Source organism: Camarhynchus parvulus, unplaced genomic scaffold (assembly GCF_901933205.1).
Source record: "Camarhynchus parvulus unplaced genomic scaffold, STF_HiC, whole genome shotgun sequence".
In the NCBI taxonomy this organism is placed as follows: Eukaryota; Metazoa; Chordata; class Aves; order Passeriformes; family Thraupidae; genus Camarhynchus; species Camarhynchus parvulus.
The window spans coordinates 569017-589486 of NW_022148237.1; the positions used below are offsets into that span (position 1 = coordinate 569017).

The 20470-nt window shown below is 64.8% G+C and overlaps 2 protein-coding genes across 2 annotated transcripts in view; one reads left to right on the plus strand and one right to left on the minus strand.

The window, feature by feature from the left end:
- FAU (FAU ubiquitin like and ribosomal protein S30 fusion) overlaps positions 1-20470 on the minus strand; it is a 581541-nt gene that overhangs the window by 368709 nt on the left and 192362 nt on the right. The window lies entirely within an intron of this gene.
- Positions 242-20470, plus strand: part of LOC115916218 (neurexin-2-like) — a 40313-nt gene continuing 20084 nt past the window's right edge. Inside the window, 16 exon segments of the mRNA XM_030969905.1 lie at positions 242-286; positions 2919-4082; positions 4085-4264; positions 4267-4395; positions 4398-4421; positions 4424-4663; positions 7208-7228; positions 9198-9227; positions 9638-9703; positions 10546-10847; positions 12389-12412; positions 15499-15660; positions 16077-16521; positions 17231-17614; positions 18688-18888; positions 20379-20405. Of these exon segments, the coding sequence (XP_030825765.1) occupies positions 3062-4082; positions 4085-4264; positions 4267-4395; positions 4398-4421; positions 4424-4663; positions 7208-7228; positions 9198-9227; positions 9638-9703; positions 10546-10847; positions 12389-12412; positions 15499-15660; positions 16077-16521; positions 17231-17614; positions 18688-18888; positions 20379-20405 (3256 nt within the window). The 5' untranslated portion in view covers positions 242-286; positions 2919-3061.

Consider the following 20470-nt stretch of genomic DNA (forward strand, 5'->3'; position numbering starts at 1 on the left):
GGCTGGGGGTGATATTTTTGGGGGAGTTTGGGGGATGTTTTTGGGGGCATTTTGGTGATTTTTCGGGGGTTTGGGGCCATCACGGAGCCGGTACCGAAGGGCGGGGGTGTGTGAGGTTTTTCGGGGTTTTGGGGGGTCGATGCGGGGCTGGGTTGGGGGGTTGCGGGAGGATCGGGGTGGGGGTTGCGGAGCGCCGCCCTCGAGCGTCTGCGTGCCCGGGCGGGCGGGGGCTGCGGGAGCGGCGGAGCGGCGGGAGCGGGGCCGCGGCCGGGACCGCCCGGGGCAGGTACCGGAATGGGGGGGGGGGGGGGGCGCAGAACCGGGGGGAGGGGGCGGAGGTGGGGGGGCACGGGGAGGACATTGAGGGGGTTTGGGGGGCGCGGGGAGGGGAGGGGTGCGGAGAGGGGGGTGCGGGTGCGGGGGGGGGGGATGGGGGGATGCGGGGGTTGGGGGGTTCAGGATGGGGGGGGATGTGGGGAGGGGGGAGGGTGGGGGGGAGGGGGGTGCGGAGGGGGTTTGGGGGTTGTGGGGGGAGGGGGAGGATGATGAGGGTCTGGAGAGGGGGATGGGGGGATGGGGGGGGTTTGGGGGGCTCAGGGAGGGATTGGGGAGGGGGATTTGGGGAGTGCGGGGTTGGGGGGACGGGGGGGGTCACATCCTTCCCCCTCCCCCCCCCATCACCACGCGGGGTTTGGGGGGCTCTGGAGGAGGGGGGAGGGGAAGGGCCGGGGCTCCCCCACCGCGGGGAGGGGCCGCACCGCCCCCTCCCCCACTGCAGGGTCTGGGGGCCGCATCCCCCCTTCCCCTCCCCCTCCCCCCTTTGCGCGTCCTCCGAGCCCCCCCCGGAATTCGGGGAGCTCATCCCGCCCCTCCCCCACTGCGGGGGGCTCATCCAGCCCCCCCAGACCCCCCCAAAAACCCCCCCGAGCCCCCCCCCGGCCGCGGGGCCTGCGCTGCACACGCGTGTGAACCGGGCCCGGCCCCACGGGCGGCGTCACGCGGGGCACACGCGTGTGAACCCGGGGGGGGGGGGGTCGGGGCCATCTGGGGGTGCAGAGGGTCTGGGGGGGCCCGGGGGGGGAGGGGCGGCGGGGTCCGGATGGGAAAATGGGGGGCACGTAGGGGTCTGCGGGGTTTGGGGGCGCACACGGGTGTGGAAGGGGGGGGTGTGTGTAATTTTGGGGTGCACACGAGTGTGCAAGGGGCGTGTGAGGTTTTGGGGTGCGCACGAGTGTGGAATGGGTGTGTGTGTAATTCTGGGGTGCGCACGAGTGTGCAAGGGCTGTGTGTGTAATTCTGGCGTGCACACGGGTGTGTGCAGGGGGTGTGTGAGCAATTTTGGGGTGCACACGAGCGTGCAAGGGCTGTGTCTGTGCAGTTTTGGGGTGCACGTGTAGGGAGGGGCGTTAAACTGGGGGCGCACGAGTGTGAAAGGGCTTTGTGAGGAACTTTGGGGCGCATATGGGTGTGGAAGGTGTGTGTGTGTAATTTTGGGGGGCACACGAGTGTGGAACAGGGGTGTGTGAGGAATTTTGGGGTGCGCTCACGTGTGGAAGGGGTGTGTGTGTGGTTTTGGGGTGCAAAGCAGTGTGGGAGGGAGCTGTGCCGAATTTGGGGGTGCACACGAGCGTGCAGGGCGGCTGCGTGAGGTTTTGGGGTGCGCGCGAGCGTGCAGGGGGTGCGTGTGCAATTTTGGGGTGCACACGAGTGTGCAAGGCCGGTCTGTGAGCAGATTTAGGGTGCACGTGAGCGTGCAAGGGAGTCGTGTGTGCAATTCTGGGGTGCACACGAGCCTGGCCGTGTTTTGGGGTGCGCGTGTGCAAACCCGGGGTGCACACGCGTGTGCAAGGGGGGGGTTCAGGTCAGGCCACGCTGGGCTGTTTTGGGGGGGGCACCTGAGCGTGTGCAGGTGTGCAGGGGCGCGGGTGAGCGTGCAAGGGGCGCACACCCGTGCGGGGGAAGGGGGGTGCGTGTGCAAGGCGGGTGCACGTGGAGAGGGGCGGGGCCGCTCGCACCTGCGGGGGGGGCACACGCGTGTGCAAGGGCGTGTCCGTCACCTGGGGGGGCGGGGATTTGGGGGGTTTGAGGGGCTCCTTTTGAGGGGGGGGTTGGGGAGTCCCCGCACCCCTGGGTGCCCCCCCCCCCCCCCCCGGGGCCGTCTCCTCCCCGTGACCTTCAGGGGGACACGGGGGGGAGGGACGGACACGTGCCCCTCCCCCACGCACAGCCCCCCCTAGAGCGCCCCGGGGGGCTCAGAGGGTCGGGGGGGGGATCCCCCTATAGACCCCCCCATAGACCCCTCTGCCCCCCGCCGGGGTGTCCCATGGGTCTGGGGGATCCTCAGTTCCCCCAGAGCCCCCCCGGACCCCTCCGAGGGGGCCCCAGGTGTCCTCGCGCTCCCTCCCCCCCTTTATCAGCCATCAGCCATCGATAATTAATTAATTAATGAATTAATGACCCCCGGGGGGCTACGGATGCTCATGGAGGGGGAGGGGGCGCTCCCAGGCCCGGGTCCCTCCCCCCGGGGGTCCCTGGGGGTCTCTGGGGGTTCCCCCCCAGCCTGGGCCCCCCCCGGGATGGGGGTGGGGGGGGGGCGCCAAGGTGGGGGGGTCGCTGTCATCCCCCCTCGCCCCCCATTACAGGTGCAGCAGTTAATGTGATTGGCTAATTATGCGCTGCATGTTAATGAGCCCCATTAGCCAACGAGGGGGGGTTATAAATAACCTGGGGGCTCATTTGCATAATGCCAGGGCCCGGGTTGCCGCGGTGACCGACCCCCCCTTCCCCCCTCATCACGGGGTTAATTAACGTGCTGATAACGAAGGTGGGGGGGGCTCTGCTTGCCCATCCCCCCATACCTGTTTATCATCCCCCCCCCCATCCAGAGCCCCCCCTGATTGTGTCTCCCCCCCCCCCAGGTGCCTCCGGACCCCCCGGCCAGGCTGACGCCGCCCGCTGGGGCCGCCCATGCGGCTGTGAGAGGACGGGGGTGGCCGGGCCCCCCAAGGGCCCCCCCAGGGCCCCCCCAGACCGCCCAGGCTCCGCAGCCAGCCCAGGCACCATGACCTGTCCGGCCGCTGAGGGACACCCGGCACCTGGGGGCCACCAAGAGACCAAAGCCCACCTGGGCTCCGTGGCCACCAGAGGATCCGTGGCCAGCTGGACCTCTGCGGTCAGCCAGGACCACCGAGAGACTAAGGCCCACCTGGGCTTTGTGGCCGACCAAAACTTCGTGGGCAACCAGGACCACGCCGAGCCTGGTGCCGGTGGTGGCTCTGTGGTGCTGTTGGACTCCAAGATCTCCCAAGGCTCTGAGGAGCACCTGGGGACTCGGGTCAGCCAGGTCTCTGTGACCCACCTGGCGTCTGTGGCCACCCAGGACCACCTGGAGATTGAGGTGCATCAGGAATCCGTGGCCAGCCGAGGTTCTGGGGGCAACCAGGAGCACCCAGAGCCCGACACCAACGTCCCCTTGGACTCCAAGGTCAACCAGGGCTCCGTGGGTCATTTAAACCACCAAGACCACGCCCCCTCCCAGGCCTCCGAGGACCCCCAAGAGCCCAAGGTCACCCAGGGTCCTGTGGCCAACCAAAAGACCAAGGTCAACCAAAGCCCCACGGCCCCTCTAGAGGCCAAGGTCAACGAAGACCCTGTGGTGTGCTTAGACTTGAGGGTCCACCAAGCCCCTGTGGCCACCCGAGCCCCCGAGGACCCCCGAGCCCCCCTGGCCCACCCGGACAGCCAGGCTGACCAGGCCCTGGTGGCTCTCACAGACTGGAACGTCCACCGAGCGCCCATGGCCGAGCACAGCCCCGCGGACCCCCAAGGGACCGAGGCCAAGCCCGGCCCTCCGGACCCGAGGGTCCCCCCGGACACCGCGACCAAGGGACGCTGCCCGGGCACCGAGTGCCACCAACCCTACGTGCCCACCTGGGCCACCCCGGCCCCCCGCCCACGCGCCCAAATCCCCTCAGGCGCCCGCCTGGGCCTGGTGCTGCTGACGCTGGGCTCCCTCCTGCTGCCCTGCGCCCGGGGCTCGGCGCTGGAGTTCGGGGGCGCCCCGGGGCAGTGGGCGCTACGGGCGGTGGCGCCGGGCGCTGGGGCCAGCTCAGCTTCCGCCTCAAGACCAACGTGACGCGGGCGCTGCTGCTCTACCTGGACGACGGCGGCAACTGTGACTTCCTGGAGCTGCTGGTGGCCGAGGGGCGGCTGAGGCTGCGCCGCCATTGCCTGCGCCGAGCCGCCACGCTGGAGCCGCCGGCGCCGTCAGCGACGGCCGCTGGCACGCGGTGCTGCTGACGCGGCAGGCGCGGCACGCGGCGCTGGCCGTGGACGGCGGCGCGCGGCGGCGCGCCGCGCTCAAGCGGCCCGACATGGCCGTGGCCAGCGACCTGTTCGTGGGGGCATCCCGCCCGACGTGCGGCTTCGGCGCTGACGCTCAGCACCGTCAGGTACGAGCCGCCCTTCCGCGGGTGGGTGGCTGACCTGCGGGTGGGCGACGCGCCGGCCGCGCTGCTGGGCGGCCAGGGGTCCGGGGTGACGGGGACGAGCGCTGCGCCCACCACCCGGCCCTGCGCCCACGGCGGCCGCTGCACCCTGCGCCGTGGGGAGCCCCGCTGCGACTGCGCCGGCACCGGCCACCGCGGGCCCTTCTGCGAGGAAGGTGAGGGCGCAGCGAGGAAGGAGGGCACGGGGTGAGGGAGGGGTGGGGTGGGCGCAGGATCAGCTCGGGGGTCTCACGTCCTCGTGTTTCTCCATGGTTTTGCGGCGTTGGGCGCCTCCATGTCTTGGGGTCATCGTGTCCTTGAGGGTTTCTCCACCTCTGTGGCATTGCGTGTCCTTCTGTTGTCACCTCCTTGTGTCTCTCCGTGGAGTGTCCACCTTCATGGTTGTGTTTCTCCATGTCCCCATGTCCTCGTGTCCTCCTTCACAGCATTGGGTGGCTTTGTGTTTCTCCATCTCTGGTTTTGGGTGTCCCTGTGCTTGTCCGTGTCCTCTTGGCCTTGCACGTCCCCGTGTCACTGTGTCCTCCACATCCCCATGTCCTCGTGTCCTCCACATCCCCACATCCCCATGTCGTCCTGGTGCTGGGCCTTGGGTGCTCCTTGTCCCTCCATGAGCGACTTCCCGGTGTCCTCGTGTCATTTTGTCCTTGAGCTCCTCCGTGGCGTTTTGTCCTCACGGTGTTTGTTGTGTGTCCTTGTGTCCTTCCTGTCCTCGTGGCACTGGACACATCCACGGCGTCCAACTGGTCATTGTCACGGTGTCCTTGCGTCACGGTGTCCTCGTGTCACGGTGCTCCCATGTTCTTCCCCCCTCATGAGGTTCTGTGTCCCTTCTGTGTCCTCCTGGCGTTGTGTCCTTGAGTTGCTCCATGTCCTCATGTCCTCCTCATGTCACCCATCCTCGTGCCCCCGGTGTCCTTGTGTCCTCCTGGTCTCACATGTCCCTCTGTCCTCTTGCCTTGTGTCACCCCGTGTCCTTTCACCCCACTACCCATGTGCTTCTCCAGGTCCCCGTGTCCTCCTGGTGTCACCCGTCCTTGCGTCCCCCGGTGTCCTCCTGTCCTCCTGCCATTTCTCATATCCTGGTGTCTCTCCTCGCCCTCAAGATGTTGCACATCCACACATGACCCCCATGTCCCCCATGTCCTCTTGTCCCCCTGTCCTCACATCCCTCCATGTCCTCTTGTCCCCCCGGTGTCCCCCTGTCCTCACACCCTCAGTGTCCTCCCGCACCCCATTTTGCACATCCCTGTGCCCTTGTGTGTCCTCGTGTGACACGGGTGACCCTCTGGGGGTGACAGGAGGGTTTGGGGACCCCCACCCCCAATGTCACCCCCTGTGTTTACCCCTCCCGGTGTCCCCACACGCCCTGGTGTCCCCGCCTGTCCCCACCCCCTGGCACGCCCCTGTGTGACGGCACGCCCTGCCGTGGGCTGGGTGTCCCCACGGTGACGGTGACAGTGCCAGTGCCAGTGCCAGCCGGGCGTGGCCCCGGGGGTCTCTCATGCCATCCCGCCCTCATGCAACGCGCCCTGGCACACACAGGGACAACCACCGGTGTCACCGTGGCGACAGCATCCGCCGGTGTCACCGTGGTGACAGCATCCTCCAGGCGCGTTGCCAGGGCCGGTTGCCATGGCGCCGCCGGGGCTGGGTACCCGTTGCCATGGAGACGCCCGGGCCTGTCTCCCTGGCGACGGTTGTCACGGCACTGCCGGATGCTCCCGCTGCGTCCTTGAGGGGGGACAGGGATGAGGGGGCTGGAGGGGGACTGGGAGGGCCCTGGGGTGCTGTGGGGGTCCTGTGGGGTGCTGGGGCCCTATAGAGCGCCTTATGGGGTGCAAGGGACCTATAGGGTGCCCTTTGGGGTGCTCGGGTGCTATGGGGCGCCCTATAGGGTGCTGGGTCCCTTTGGAGTGCCCTATGGGGGTCAGGGTGCCTATAGAATGCCCTGTGGGGTGTGGGGGCCCTACAGGGGACCTGTGGGGTGCAGGGTCGTTATGGGATGCCCTGTGGGGTGCAAGGGCCCTATAGGGTGTCCTGTGGGGTGAGGGGTCCCTATAGGGCACCCTATGGGGTGCAGAGCCCCTATAGGGTGCCCTGTGGGGTCCACGGTGGCTGTGGGGTGCAGGCAGGGCACGATCGGGTGTGCCATGGGGTGCTGGGTTCCTGTGAGGTGCTGTAGGGTGCCCTATAGGGTGCTGGAGTGCTATGGGGTGCCCTACGGGGTGCTGAGTACCTGTGGGGTGCCCTAGAGGGTGTGGGGGTCCCTATAGGATGTCCTGTGGGTTGTGGGGGCCCTACAAGGGCCCTGTGGGGTACAGAGTACTCATGGGGCACCATATAGGGTGCAGGGCTCCTGTGCGGTGCCCTATAGGGTGCTGGGGTGCTATGGGCTGCCCTATAGGGTGCAGGGCTCCTGTGGGGTGCCCTATAGGGTGCTGGGGTGCTATGGGGTGCTGTGGGGGATGTGGGGTGTGCACAGGGTGTGTAAATCCCCCCTCGGGGCGTGCAAATCCCACCGGGGCGTGCAAACTCCTCCCTTCCCCCCACCCCATCGTGCCCCGCCCCCCAAGGTCAACCCGAGGTCAGGGGGTGGGGTCACACGGACGCGGTGGGGGAGGGGCTTGGGGACACACCTGGGGGTCCTGGGCACTAATGGCTCTGCCCCTCCCCCCCTGCTGCCCCCCCGGGACCCCCAGAGGAAGAACCCGCGGTGGAAGGTGAGTGGGGGAGGGGATTTTGGGGGGAGGGGATTTGGGGGGAGGGGATTTGGGGGCGTGGCCGTGCAAAGCCCCGTGTGACACCTGGGCTGGGCGGGGCCTGCCTCAGGTGTTGTGCAAAGGGCGTGCCCGGCTCCAGGCGTGCAAATCCCGCGGGATTTGGTTCCGAGGGGGCGTGGCCTGTGCAATAGAGGGCGTGGTTTATGCAAATATTAGAGTGGGCGGGGCTTGGCGCTCGTGCAGAGCGCGTGGCTCCCGTGACGCTCGCGCAGGGGGCGGAGCCACGCGAGGGGCGTCACCCCGCAGTCCCCCCGGCTATGACGTCACTCCCCTGGGGGCCCAATAGGATGGTGATATGCAAATGAAACCAGCACCACCGAGCCAATGAAGCGTGTGTGACGGTGTGGGGGTGGAGATATGCAAATTACAGCGGCGCCGGCAGCCAATGGGAGGAGGGAGTGATGAGGCTGCCGTGGATTGGCTGAGCTCAGTCCCAAGGGGCGGGGCTTGCATGAGGACTTGAAAGGGGCGGGGCGTAGTTTATTGAAGGGGCGTGGCCAGCTCGAGGGGCGGGGCTTGTCCCCCACGTGCCCCGCACGAGGGCCCCGGGGTGGGGGAGGGTCCCCGCGCCAGGGGCGGCCCCGCCCCCCCGTGTCTCATCCCCTCCCCCACCCCCGGCTTTTCCCCGAAAAACCTCGGAAAAAGGGGAAAAACCCGCGGGAAAGCGGCGGGGGGGGGAAGAAAAGGGCAGGGGCGGCGCTTCCCGCGTGGCCCCGCCCCCCCCGCGCTTGTCCCCGCCCCTCCCCCCCGGCATCGCCCGATGCCGTCACAAGTTAAAGGAGGTTTAAGTTGTGACGGGGCCCCTCCCCACCCGGGGCCTCTCCCCCCCCCCCCCCAACCCCCTGGGGCCGCTCGGGCCTTTCGGTCATTTTGGGTTTTTTGGTTAATTTTTAATTTTTTTACTTCTGATTTTTTTTTATGTTTATATTTTTTAATTAATTTCTCTTTCATTCCCATTTCCCCCTATTTTTCCCATTTTGCCGCTTTTCCTTTACTATTTCCTTTTTTTCCCCCCTCTTTTCTTTTACATTTCCCGTTACTTTGGCTTTTTCATTGTTTTTCAGTTTTTTAGATTATTTCCCCTTTTTTATTAATACCGTTTCTTTTAATTTTTTTCCTTTTCTCGTGATTTTCCCCTTATTTTGATTATTTCCCCTTTTTTATAGATTTTCAACTCTTTAAGGTATTTCCCCTTTTTAAGTTATTTTTCAGTTCATTATTTTTCCTTTTTTTATTCTTCTCCATATTAATTAATTAATATCCTTCTCCTTTTTTATCATTATCTCCTTATGTAATTATTTTTCCTTTTAAAATTATTTTTTCAATAAATTTGGATATTTCCCCCTTTTATATCAGAGTTCTTTTTTTCACCTTCATCTTTTCCCTTCCCTTTGTTGGTCTTTTTCTTCTTTATTTTCCCTCTTCGATAATTTTCCCTTTTAGAATTATTTTAATTTCCCCCACTTTTTCCCCTTTTTTTTTTTCCTTTTATCTTTTCCCTTGTGCTGCTGACTCCCCCTTTTTATCAATTTCCTCCTTTCCCTTGCTTTGACCCTTTTCACTTTTTTCCTCTTTTTCCTCCCTTTCCCCGCTTTCATCCCTTTCCCTCCTTTCCTTCCTTTTCCTTTCTTCCTTTTTTCTGTTTTTTATATTTTTCCCCATTTCCCCCCTTTCTCTCATTCCCCTGCCTTTCATTTCCTTTCATTATTTTTATTTCCTCCCCCAATTTCCCTTTTCCCTCCACTTTGCCCCATTTCCCTCCCCCCACCCCCTCCCCCGGAGTTTTTGCCACTTTCCCGTTTTTTCCCCCCCCAAAATTTTCCCTTTTCCCGCCACTTTTGCTTTCGTTCTCCCGCCCCTCCCCCGCCTTTCCCACGCCCCTCCCCCACCCCTTCCCCTCCCCCCCCAGGTCCCGCCCACCTGCGAGTCACCGGCCAAGGTAAAGACGCGCCCTCGGGCCCCTCCCCCACCCTCATCACCCTCATCATCCTCGCCCCTCCCCCCTCCCCATCCCCCCCCATCGTGTCTGTGGCTCGTGCGACACGGGGGGAGGGGCGGCCGCCTCGCACGGGGACGGGGGGAGGGGGGAGGGGGCGGCCCCTCGTGCAAGGGGGGGGGGGATGGGGGAGGGGCTGTGACCCCTTGCACGAGGGCCGGGGGGAGGGGTCCGGACCCCTCCCCCCACAGGAGGAGGGGCCAGGGGGGCCCTGCACGGGGTGGGGGAGGGGTCCTTGCACGAGGACCGAGGGTCCCCTTGCACCAACACGGGGGGGAGTGCCCCCCCTCAGGGGACACACCTGGGCACACCTGGGCACACCTGGGCCCCGCCCTGACGCGCCCCTCCCCCAGGGCCCGCTGAGGTCGCCGAGGGGGGGCCCGGCCGCGGCGCCGGTGAGATCCAGCAAGCAGCGAAAGGTCAGTGAGGGTCAGCAGGACCCCCCACCTGGGCACACCTGGGACCCCCCAGAACCACCTGGGACCCCTCAGAACCTCCCAGGAACCCCAAACCCCACACCTGGGCACACCTGAGACACCCCAGAACTCAGCAACCCCAAACCCCACAGCTGTGCACACCTGGGACCCCCCAGAACCTCCCATCATGACGTCCCCACCATGATGTCCCCATGTAAGGTCTGGTACAAGACCCCACAGCGATGTCCCCATGGCAATGTCCCCATGATGTTGTCCTCGTTGGAAAGTCCCCATTGCCATGTCCCTGCTGCCAGGTCCCCTCTGGGATGTCCCCACCGCAATGTCCCCATCACAAGGTCCTTTTTGCAATGCCCCTGTGATGATGTCCTCGTTGGAAAGTCCCCATGGCCACATCCCTAGTTCATGGTCCCCATGATGATGTCCCCATGATGATGTCCCCATCACAACATCCCCATGGCAATGTCCCCATCACCATGTCCCCTTGGTAATGTCCCCACCACAATGTCTCCATGATGATGTTCACATGACAATGTCCCCACCACAATGTCTCCATCACAACATCCCCATCACAACGTCCCCTTGACAATGTCCCCATGGCAATGTCCCCATCACAACATCCCCATGACAACATCCCCATGACAACATCCCCATGACAACATCCCCATGACAATGTCCCCATCACAACCTCCCCATGCCCCCTCCTCGTCACAACCCCCCCACCCCTTGCACCAGCTCCCACCAACACCCCCCCCCGTACCACACCCCCTTTGCCAACCTCCCCATCCAAGGTCCCCACACCGCGTCCCCGCTGTCCCCACCGCCAGGCCGCGCCGAGTACGTGGCCACGTTCCGGGGCAGCGAGTTCTTCTGCTACGACGTGTCGCGGTCGCCGGTGCAGAGCAGCGCGGACGAGCTGGCGCTGGCGTTCCGCACGCGGCAGCGCCACGGGCTCCTGCTGCACACCGGCCGCGCCGCCGACTTCCTCAACCTGTCGCTCAAGGCCGGCGCCGTGTGGCTCGTCATCAACCTGGGCGCCGGCGCCTTCGAGGCGCTGGTGGAGCCCGTCAACGGCAAGTTCCACGACGGCGGCTGGCACCACGTGCGCGTCACGCGCAACCTGCGGCAGGTACGGCGGGGAGGGGGCGGAAGGGGAGGGACGGAGGGGTGGGTGGCCACTCAAGGGGTCAGCTCAGGCAGTTCCCCAACTGGGAGCACTGGGAGCCTTGGGCAGCTCCCCAACTGGGAGCACTGGGAGCCTTGGGCAGCTCCCCAACTGGGAGTGATGATTGGCTTGGGCAGTCCCCAACTGGGAGCACTGGGAGCGATGATTGACTTGATCAGCACCCCATCTCGGAGCACTGGGCAGCCACCCAAGGGGTTGTCCTGGTCAGCTCCCCAACTGGGAGCACTGGGATGGGACTCTTGGCCAACCACCCCAACTGGCACCACTGAACGTTTTGCTGAGCTCCCCAACTGGGAGCACTGGGAGGGATGGGTGTCTTGGTCAACTGCCCAACTGGGAGCACTGGGTGTCTTGGCCAACCACCTGACCAGGAAATCCAGTTACCCTGACCAGCTCCCCAACTGGGAGCACTGGGAGCCGATGGGCGTCTTCATCAACCACCCAACTGGGAGCACCAGTACCTTGGCCAGCTCCCCAACTGGGAGCACCAGTACCTTGGCCAGCTCCCCAGCTGGGAGCACTTGGGTGTTTGGTTAAACTCAACAACTGGGCATACTGGGAGCCATGGGTTCCTCAATCTCCTCCCCAACTGGGAGCACTGGTTCTGCTGGTCAACCACCCGACTGGGGGTGATGGACACATTGGCCAACCACCCAACTGGGAGCACTGGGAGCCTCGATCCTGTCCCCAACTGGGAGCACTGGGTGTTTTGCTCGAGCGCCCAACTGGGACCACTGGGAGCACGGGGTGTCTTTATCAACCACCAAACTGGGAGCACCAGTACCTTGACCAGCTCCCTAACTGGGTGCACTGGGAGCACTGGGAGCACTGGGTGTCCTGCTCCAGCACCCAACTGGGAGCACCAGTACCTTGACCAGCTCCCTAACTGGGAGCACTGGGAGCACTGGGTGTCCTGCTCCAGCACCCAATGGGAGCCAGACTTGACCACCCTAACTGGGAGCACTGGGAGCACTGGGAGCGCTGGACGTGCTGCTCAACCACCCCGCCGGCAGCGCCGACCGCAGGATCTCTCTCTCCCCAACTGGGAGCACTGGTTCCGTGGACCCTCCCAAACTGGGAGCGCTGGACACGCAACTGGGGGAGGGGTCTCTGCCCAACCCCCACAGGGGGGTGACCGGTGGAGTTCGGGGGTTCCCCCCCCCCCCCTTTTTACTGACAACTTTCTGCTTCTCCCCCCTCCCCCCCCAAGGTGGGCGCCGCCCCTCCCCCACCCCCACCCCCCCTCCTCGTGCCACGCCCCTCCCCCCTGTGTGTGCGCGTGCCACTAACACGCTTCCCCCCTCCCCCCGCCTCGCGGGGCCCCCCCCCACTAACCTCCCGCCCCCCACTAATCCTGGGGGGGCCCCCCCCTTTTTTAACAAAAACAACCCCAAAACCACCCCCAAAAAAAACCCCCCAAAAACAACCCCAAAGAAACCCCCCCCAAACGTCACGTTTGTGTTTTGTCCTTCTCTCGCCGCCAGCACGCAGGGATCGGACACGCTATGGTAAACAAACTGCATTACCTGGTAGTTATCACTCTATTGTTACTCCTTGGCTTTGCCGTGTGGCCCCCGACTCCCAACCTTTTGGGGCCGATCCGGGGGATTTTGGGCAAAAAAAAAAAAAAAAAAAAAATTTTCATCCGCCATCTCTGCAGGCCTCTCCCCACCCACTTGTGGCAAAATAAACGAGAGCTGGTTCTACCCCCACCCTCCTCTTCCTCCCATCCCCAAAAAAATCCTTCCTGAGGGGGCGGGTGGTGCTCGATGGGGGCAGAACCCATCTGCCGCCCCGTTTTTGGGGTGAGTTTTAGCGGTTTTGGGTAATTTTCACCCGTCTGCCATCTTGTGGCTCCCTCGCGCCAAAATGAGCTGATTTTCCCCCAAAAATCCTTATCTGGGGTCAGGACGGTGATATTTTTTTGTAGAAGGTTCAACTCCCGCTGTTTTGGGGTGAATTTGAGGGATTTAGGGCAATTTTCACCCTTCCGCCATCCTGTGGTGGAACATCGCTTCCCCCATGCCAAAAATAGCTGATTTTCCCCCCAAAAAAATCATTTTTGAGGGTGTGGTTTTCTCTATGGGGACAATGTGGGGTCCCCCACCCGTTTTGGTGTGAATTAGGGAATTTTTTGGATTTGGGGTGATTGGATAAACCCAACACCAGCAGCTCTCCGATGCCAAAACCGACTGATTTCCACCCAAAACGGTCAGGCCGGGCTCAGAAGTTGCCGATTTTCCCCAAGGGGACGATGTGGGCTCCCACTCCCCCATTTGGGGATGAATTTTAGAAATTTTGGACAATTTTTTTCCCCCAGACACCATCCAGGGCATAGCTGCAGCTCCCTGGTCCCTAAACCAGCCGGTTTCACCCAAAACCCAGCCCGGGGTGGGCTCATTTTCCCCTGGAAACTTTTATGGAGTCCCAGGCCCAATTTTTGGGGTGATTTTTTTAGGATTTGGAACAATTTGATACCAATCCCACCCCCCGAAACAGCCAAGGCTCAGATTCTCCATAATTTCCCCCAAAAAACCCGGCACGGGGCAGGGGCAGGATGGAGCCCCCGAACTCCTCATTTTGGGGCGAATTCCCGGGATTTCGGACAATTTGCTCCCATCCACTTTGCTCCACAAGCCCCAAAACCACCCCAAAATTTGGGGTTCCCCCCCAAAATCCACCCGACACTCACAGAGGGGCCGTGGGACCCCACCCCCCTTCCCATTTTGGGGCGATTCCATTGGATTTTTCCCCATTTTTGCCAAAACCAGCCGCTTTCACCCCAAACCCCGCCCCAGGGGATTTAAAAAGGGGGCGGGTGGGTGAATTTTTTTTTTGGGGGGGGGTGGTGTTGCCCCCTCCCCAAATCGAGGATGGAAACGGCGTTTTCAGGACAAGCTGCCGCCCCTCCCCCATCCCCGCCCCCCCGCCCCCTCCCCCACCCCGCGCAGGCAGCGGGGCCGCCCATCCCCCCCCCCTAAAGCCCCTCCCCCCCGGGCGGGGGTCCCGCCCCGCTGCCTGCGCCCCGCCCCCCGCACGCGCCCGGCCACGCCCCCTGCACGGCCTGACTAACACTGACCCCTCCCCCACCCCCCCGAGACCCCCGACCCCTCCTCAGCCCCTCCCCCCTCCCCCAGCCCACCCAGGGGGGCACCGGGGCTGCCCCCGCCGCGGGGGGAGGGGCTGGGGGGGCGTGAGAGGGTGAGAGGTGCGTGCGCAGGTGTGCAAAGGTGTGCGCAGGTGTGTGCAGGTGTGTGCAGGTGTGCAAAGGTGTGCACGGGTGTGCACAGGTGTGTGCAGGTGTGTGCAGGTGTGCAAAGGTGTGTGCAGGTGTGTGCAGGTGTGTGCAGGTGTGCACAGGTGTGTGCAGGTGTGTGCAGGTGTGCAAAGGTGTGTGCAGGTGTGCGCAGGTCTGCGCAGGTGTGCAAAGGTGTGCGCAGGTGTGTGCAGGTGTGTGCAAAGGTGTGCACGGGTGTGCACAGGTGTGTGCAGGTGTGTGCAGGTGTGCAAAGGTGTGTGCAGGTGTGTGCAGGTGTGTGCAGGTGTGCACAGGTGTGTGCAGGTGTGTGCAGGTGTGCAAAGGTGTGCACAGGTGTGTGCAGGTGTGTGCAAAGGTGTGCACGGGTGTGCACAGGTGTGTGCAGGTGTGTGCAGGTGTGCAAAGGTGTGTGCAGGTGTGCACGGGTGTGCAAAGGGGTGCGCAAGTCTGTGCAGGTGTGTTCAGGTGTGTGTTCAGGTGTGCAAGGGTCACTACAGGTGCGTGCAGGTGTGCACAGGTGTGGGCAGGTGTGTGAGTGTCATACCACGTGTGTGCAGGTGTGCAAAGGTGCGCAAAGGTGTGTGCAGGTGTGTGTTCAGGTGTGCAAGGGTCATTACAGGTGGAGTGTGCACAGGTGTGCACAGGTGTGCACAGGTGTGTACAGGTGTGCGCAGGTGTGCGTGCTCACACACATGTTCAAGCGGCCGCGGGGCTGCCCCCGCCCCCCCTGGGTTCCCCCCACCCCCCTGCACGTCCCCCCCACCCCCCCCTTTGCACGTGCTTGCACACCTGTGCACGCCCCCCTGGCACACCTGTGCACGCCCCCATCCCCCCCCGCGCGCTGCCCCCACTAACGACCGCGTTTGTGTCTGAGCTTTCTTCTGCCCCGGGACCCCCCAAAACTCGTTACTAACCCCCCCTCCCCCCCGTGTCACCCCCGTGTCACCCCCTCCCCCCCTCATCACCCACCCCCTTCTCACCTGGGGGGGCTCCTTGGGGGTCTCACCTGGAGACATGGGGGGGGCTTCACCCCCCCCTCCACCCCTTGGGGCCCCTCCCCATCTCATACGCCCCCCCAAGTGACCCCAAACTCCCTCACCCCTCACCCTCACCCCCCCATCAGCTCCCCAGGTGACCCCAAACCTCCCCAGGTGACCCCAACCCCCCACCCCTCACCCTCATCCCCCCACTCATCCCCCCATCACCCCCCACCCCTCCCCCCTTTGTCCCCTTTGTTCCCCGTGTCCCCCCCATCCCCTCCCCATCCCCCCCCCCAGTTTTGGGGTGCCCCGGCCTGGGGGGGTCCCGGCTGAGCGCGGCCGCTCTCCCGCCCAGGTGACCATCTCCGTGGACGGCATCCTGACCACCACGGGCTACACGCAGGAGGATTTCACCATGCTGGGCTCCGACGACTTCTTCTACGTGGGGGGGTCCCCCAACACCGCCGACCTGCCGGGGTCCCCCGTCAGCAACAACTTCATGGGCTGCCTCAAGGACGTGAGTCTGGGGGCTCGGGACCACCCCCCGCGCTCACCTGGGGTGGGGGGAACTCGGGTTGGGGAGAGGTAGAGCCCCCCCGACTCACCTGTGGGTGTCCCCAGGGGCTGTAGGTCACATTTTGGGGACCCCCGACTCACCTGTTGGTGTCTATGGGGGTGGGGGTGACATGCTGGGGACACCTGACTCACCTGCGCAGGTCCCTGGGGCCTGTGGGTGACATTTCGAGGACATTTATGAGCCCCCAACTCACCTGTGCGTGTCCCTGGGGGCCGTGGATCACATTTTGGGGACATCCATGATCTCTCCATCTCACCTGTGCGTGTCCCCAGGGGTGTTCCAGGTGACACCTCAGGACAGCAGCACCGGGGGATGTTGAACACCCCCAAACCCCCCAAACCTCACCTGTCCCCCAGGTGGTTTACAAGAACAACGACTTCAAGCTGGAGCTGTCGCGGCTGGCGCAGGAGGGGGACGCGCGGGTGACGCTGCACGGGGCGCTGCTCTTCCACTGTGACCCCCCCCCGGCGCTGGACCCCGTCACCTTCGCCACCCCCCAGGCCCACCTGGCGCTGCCCACCTGGCGCCCGGCCCGCTCCGGCTCCGTCTCCTTCGATTTCCGCACCACGGAGCCCAACGGGGTCCTGCTCTTCGGGCAGGGACCCCCCCGCGACCCCCCTGGGGCCGCCCCCCGGGGGCCGCCCCCGCCGCCCCCCGATTTCCTGGCGCTGGAGCTGCTGGACGGGCACCTGTACCTGCTGCTGGGCATGGGCGCGGCCGGGCTGCGGCTCAGCGCCAGCGCCCGCAAGGTCACGGACGGAGAGTGGTGCCACGTGGACGTGCAGCGCGACGGGCGCAAAGGTGAGCGGCCGGGGGGGCTCAGGTGTGCAAAGGGTGTGCAGGGTGGGGTGTGCAGGTGTGCGAAGAGCATGCAGGTGTGCAAAGGTGTGTAAGGAGGGGTGTGCAGGTGTGCGAATATGTGAAGGGAGGGATGTACAGGTGTGCAAAGGGAGTGCAGGTGTGCAAAGGTGTGTAAGGAGGGGTGTGCAGATGTGCAAAGGGTGTGTAGAGGGTGTGCAGGTGTGCAGGGTGTGGCGTGCAGGTGTGCAAAGGTGTGCAGAGAGGGGTGTGCAGCTGTGAGGCTGTGAGCGCACAGAGAGCTCACAGGTGTGCAGGTGCGACCCGCAGGTGTGCGGGGAGGGGGCGCGCAGAGAGTTTGGGGGTGTGCACAGGTGTGCAAGGGGTTGTACAGGTGCAGTTCCCAGGTGCGTGGGAAACAACCCCCCCCCTTTTGCCATGCACCCGCTGTCCCCTCTCTGTCCCCCTGATGTCCCCTCGCTGTGCCCCTGCTGTCCCCTCACTCTCCCCCCGCTGTCCCTGCTGTCCCCCCCGCTGTCCCCCCTGCTGTCACCACTGTCCCCTCGCTGTCCCCTCCCTCTCCTCCCACTCTCCCCCCGTTTCCCCCCACTGTCCCCCACTGTCCCCGCTCTTCCTGCTGTCCCCCCGTTGCCCCCCACTGCCCCCCACTGTCCCCCCTCTGTCCCCTGACGTCCCCGCTCGGTGTCCCCAGGCTCGGTGTCGGTGAACAGCCGCAGCACGCCCTTCCTGGCCAGCGGTGACCGGGACGTGCTGGACGTGGGGGCCGAGCTGTACCTGGGGGGGCTCCCCGAGGGCCGCCCGGGCCCCCCCGCGCCCCCCGAGCTCTGGGCCGCGGGGCTGCGCCTCGGCTTCGTGGGCTGCGTGCGGGATCTGTTCGTGGACGGGCGGAGCCGCGACGTGCGGGCGCTCCTGGCCGCGGGGGGGGCCCCGGGGGTCGCCCCGCTCTGTGCCAGGGACCCCCCCCGGCTGTGCGCCAGCGCTCCGTGTCGCAACGGGGGCACGTGTCGCGAGGGCTGGAACCGATTCGTGTGCGACTGCCGCGGCACCGGGTACCTGGGGCCGCGCTGCGAGACAGGTGAGGGGACACAGCGGGGACAGCGGGGACAGCGGGGACAGAGAGGACAGCGGGGATAGAGGGGACAGCGGGGACAGCGGGGACAGCGGGGACAGAGAGGACGGAGGGGACAGAGGGACAGAGGGGACAGAGGGGACAAAGGGGACAGAGGGACAGAGAGGACAGCGGGGACAGAGGGGACAGCGGGGACAGAGGGACAGAGGGGATAGAGGGGACAAAGGGGACAGAGGGACAGAGAGGACAGCGGGGACAGAGGGGACAGAGGGGATAGAGGGGACAGCAGGGACAGAGGGACAGAGGGGACAGAGAGGACAGAGGGGACAGGGGGGACAGAGGGGACAGAGGGGACAGCGGGGACAGAGGGGCAGAGGGGACAAAGGGGACAGAGGGACAGAGAGGACAGCGGGGACAGAGGGACAGAGGGGACAGAGGGGACAGAGGGGATAGAGGGGACAGCAGGGACAGAGGGACAGAGGGGACAGAGGGGACAGAGGGGACAGCGGGGACAGAGGGGACAGCGGGGCAGCGGGGACAGAGAGGACAGCAGGGACAGAGAGGACAGTGGGGATAGAGGGGACAGCGGGGACAGAGGGACAGAGGGGACAGAGGGGACAGCGGGGGTGGCACCTCCTGAGCACCCGGGTGAGCTGGGGAGGGGGCTGAGGGGGACTGAGGGTGACACAGGACCCCGAGGTGACACAGCAGGGACTGGGGGGACATGGGCTACCTGGGCCAGGTGAGGAGGGGAAATGGGGGCATTGGGACACCTGAGTCCCCTCTGGGAGGGGAGGGGTCACACCTGGGGACGAGGTGCCTGGATGTCCCCAAGGCCACCTGAGAGCGCCTGAGCCCCCCTGGGACACCTGGGTGTCCCCTGCACGGGTGGCTCCCCCAGACACGGGGGTCCCCAAACACCTCCAGCCCCGGCGGGTGGCACCTGGTGGCGATGTCCCTTGTCCCCCACACTTTGCGATGCCCACCCTGGGCTGGGGCTCTCAGGGGTGCCCTGGGGACACCTGGGGACACCGGAGGTGGCCGTGCCGAGGGTGACAGGGCTGTCGCTGTCCCCGCAGAGGCGGCGGTGCTGAGCTATGACGGCAGCATGTACCTGAAGGTGCAGGTGCCGGGCGAGCAGACCGAGGCCGAGGACGTGTCCCTGCGCTTCATGTCCCCCCGAGCCTTCGGCCTCGTCCTGGCCACCACCTCGCGCCACTCGGCCGACACCCTGCGCCTCGAGCTGGACGGGGGGCGCATGAAGCTCACCCTCAACCTGGGTGAGCCCCCCGAGACCCCGCAGAGCCCCCCCAGATAAACCCCGGAACGTCCCTGGAATGTCCCTGGAATGTCCTCGAAATCCTCCCCAAAACGGGGCCCGAGTTGGGTCTGGTCATGCAAAGAGGGTCAAAATAGGGCCTGGGACCCCAAAATATTGTCTGGCACCCTAAAATGGTGTCTGGGATCCTAAAATGGAGCCTGGGACCCCAAAATTGTGTTTGAGACTTCAAAATTGGTCCTTGGAGCCCAAAATAGGGCCTGAGACCCCAAAATATTGTCTGGGACCCCAAAATGGTCTCTGAGACCTCAAAATAGGGCCTGGGACCCTAAAATGATGCCTGGGACCCCAAAATATTGTCTGTGGCCTTAAAATGGTGTCTGGGAATCCCAAAATGGTCAAACTGGTGCCTGGGACACCACAGTGATGCTCAGGACCCCAAACTGGTGCCCAAGTTGGTTCTTATGAACCCAAAAATGATTCTTGGGATCCCTAAACATCCCCAAAAGTGCTTTTGGCCCCAAAACGGCCCAAAGTTGGTTCCTGGAGCCCAGAATGATTGTCAGGACCCCAAAGATGCCCAGGACCCAAAAATGGTGCCCAAAAATTGCACCTGTGACCCCCAAACTGGCCCTGATTGTCACCAGAGCCACCTCGGTGTCCCCAACTCCCCCTCCCCCGCGGGATTGGGGCCTTCGTGACCCCCCCGCTGCCACTTGGGGCACAGCGCCGGGACCCCCCCCAGGGGTTGAGGGTCCCCCCCAGAGGATTGGGGACCCCCAAGGTTCGGGGACCCCTCTTGCAGCCCCTTCCATTGGGGGGGACCCCCCGAGGGGCTGCAGGTCCTCTGTGGGGCGGGGACCCCCCCAAGGGGTTGGAGATCCCCCCCTAAGGGCTTGGGGACCCCCCAAGGGATTGGGGCCCCCCCCGGGTCCCGGCGTTTGCCCCCCCCCGCCCCGCAGCGGTTGACGAGGGGGGGCCCAGCCCTGGGTGGGACCCCCCGGATCCCCCCGGATCCCCCCGGGCTGGGCCCTCAGGGCGGCCGTGCCCCCCCCGCGAGGTGCCAGAGACCCCCTAAACCAGTCCCCTCCCAGTCCCATCCCAGTCCAATCCCAGTTCTCGCCATCCCATTCCCAGTCCCTCGCAGTCCATCCCAGTCACTCCCACTCCCTCCTATCCCATTCCCAGTCCATCCCAGTCTAATCCCAGTTCTCACCATCCCATTCCCAGTCCCTTCCAGTCCCATCCTATTCCCACTCCTCATCCCATTCCACCCCAGCCCATCTCATTCCCAGTTCCCCCCAGTGCCCCCCAGTCCCATCCCAGTCCCATCCCAGTCCCTCCCATCCCATCCCAGTCCCATCCCAGTCCCTCCCAGTCCCTCCCAGTTCCCCCTCTCTGGCACCTCGCCCCCCCCGGCCGCCCCCCCCGTCCCCGGGGCGCCCCCTGGCGGCGGCTGCGAACGGCCTGACCCGTGTCTTCTCTCCCCAGACTGTGTCCGCGTGGGCTGTCACCCCAGTAAGTGCCACCCCCGCCCCGGGACAGCCCGGCACACCCCCGGGACACCCCCGGGACACCCCCGG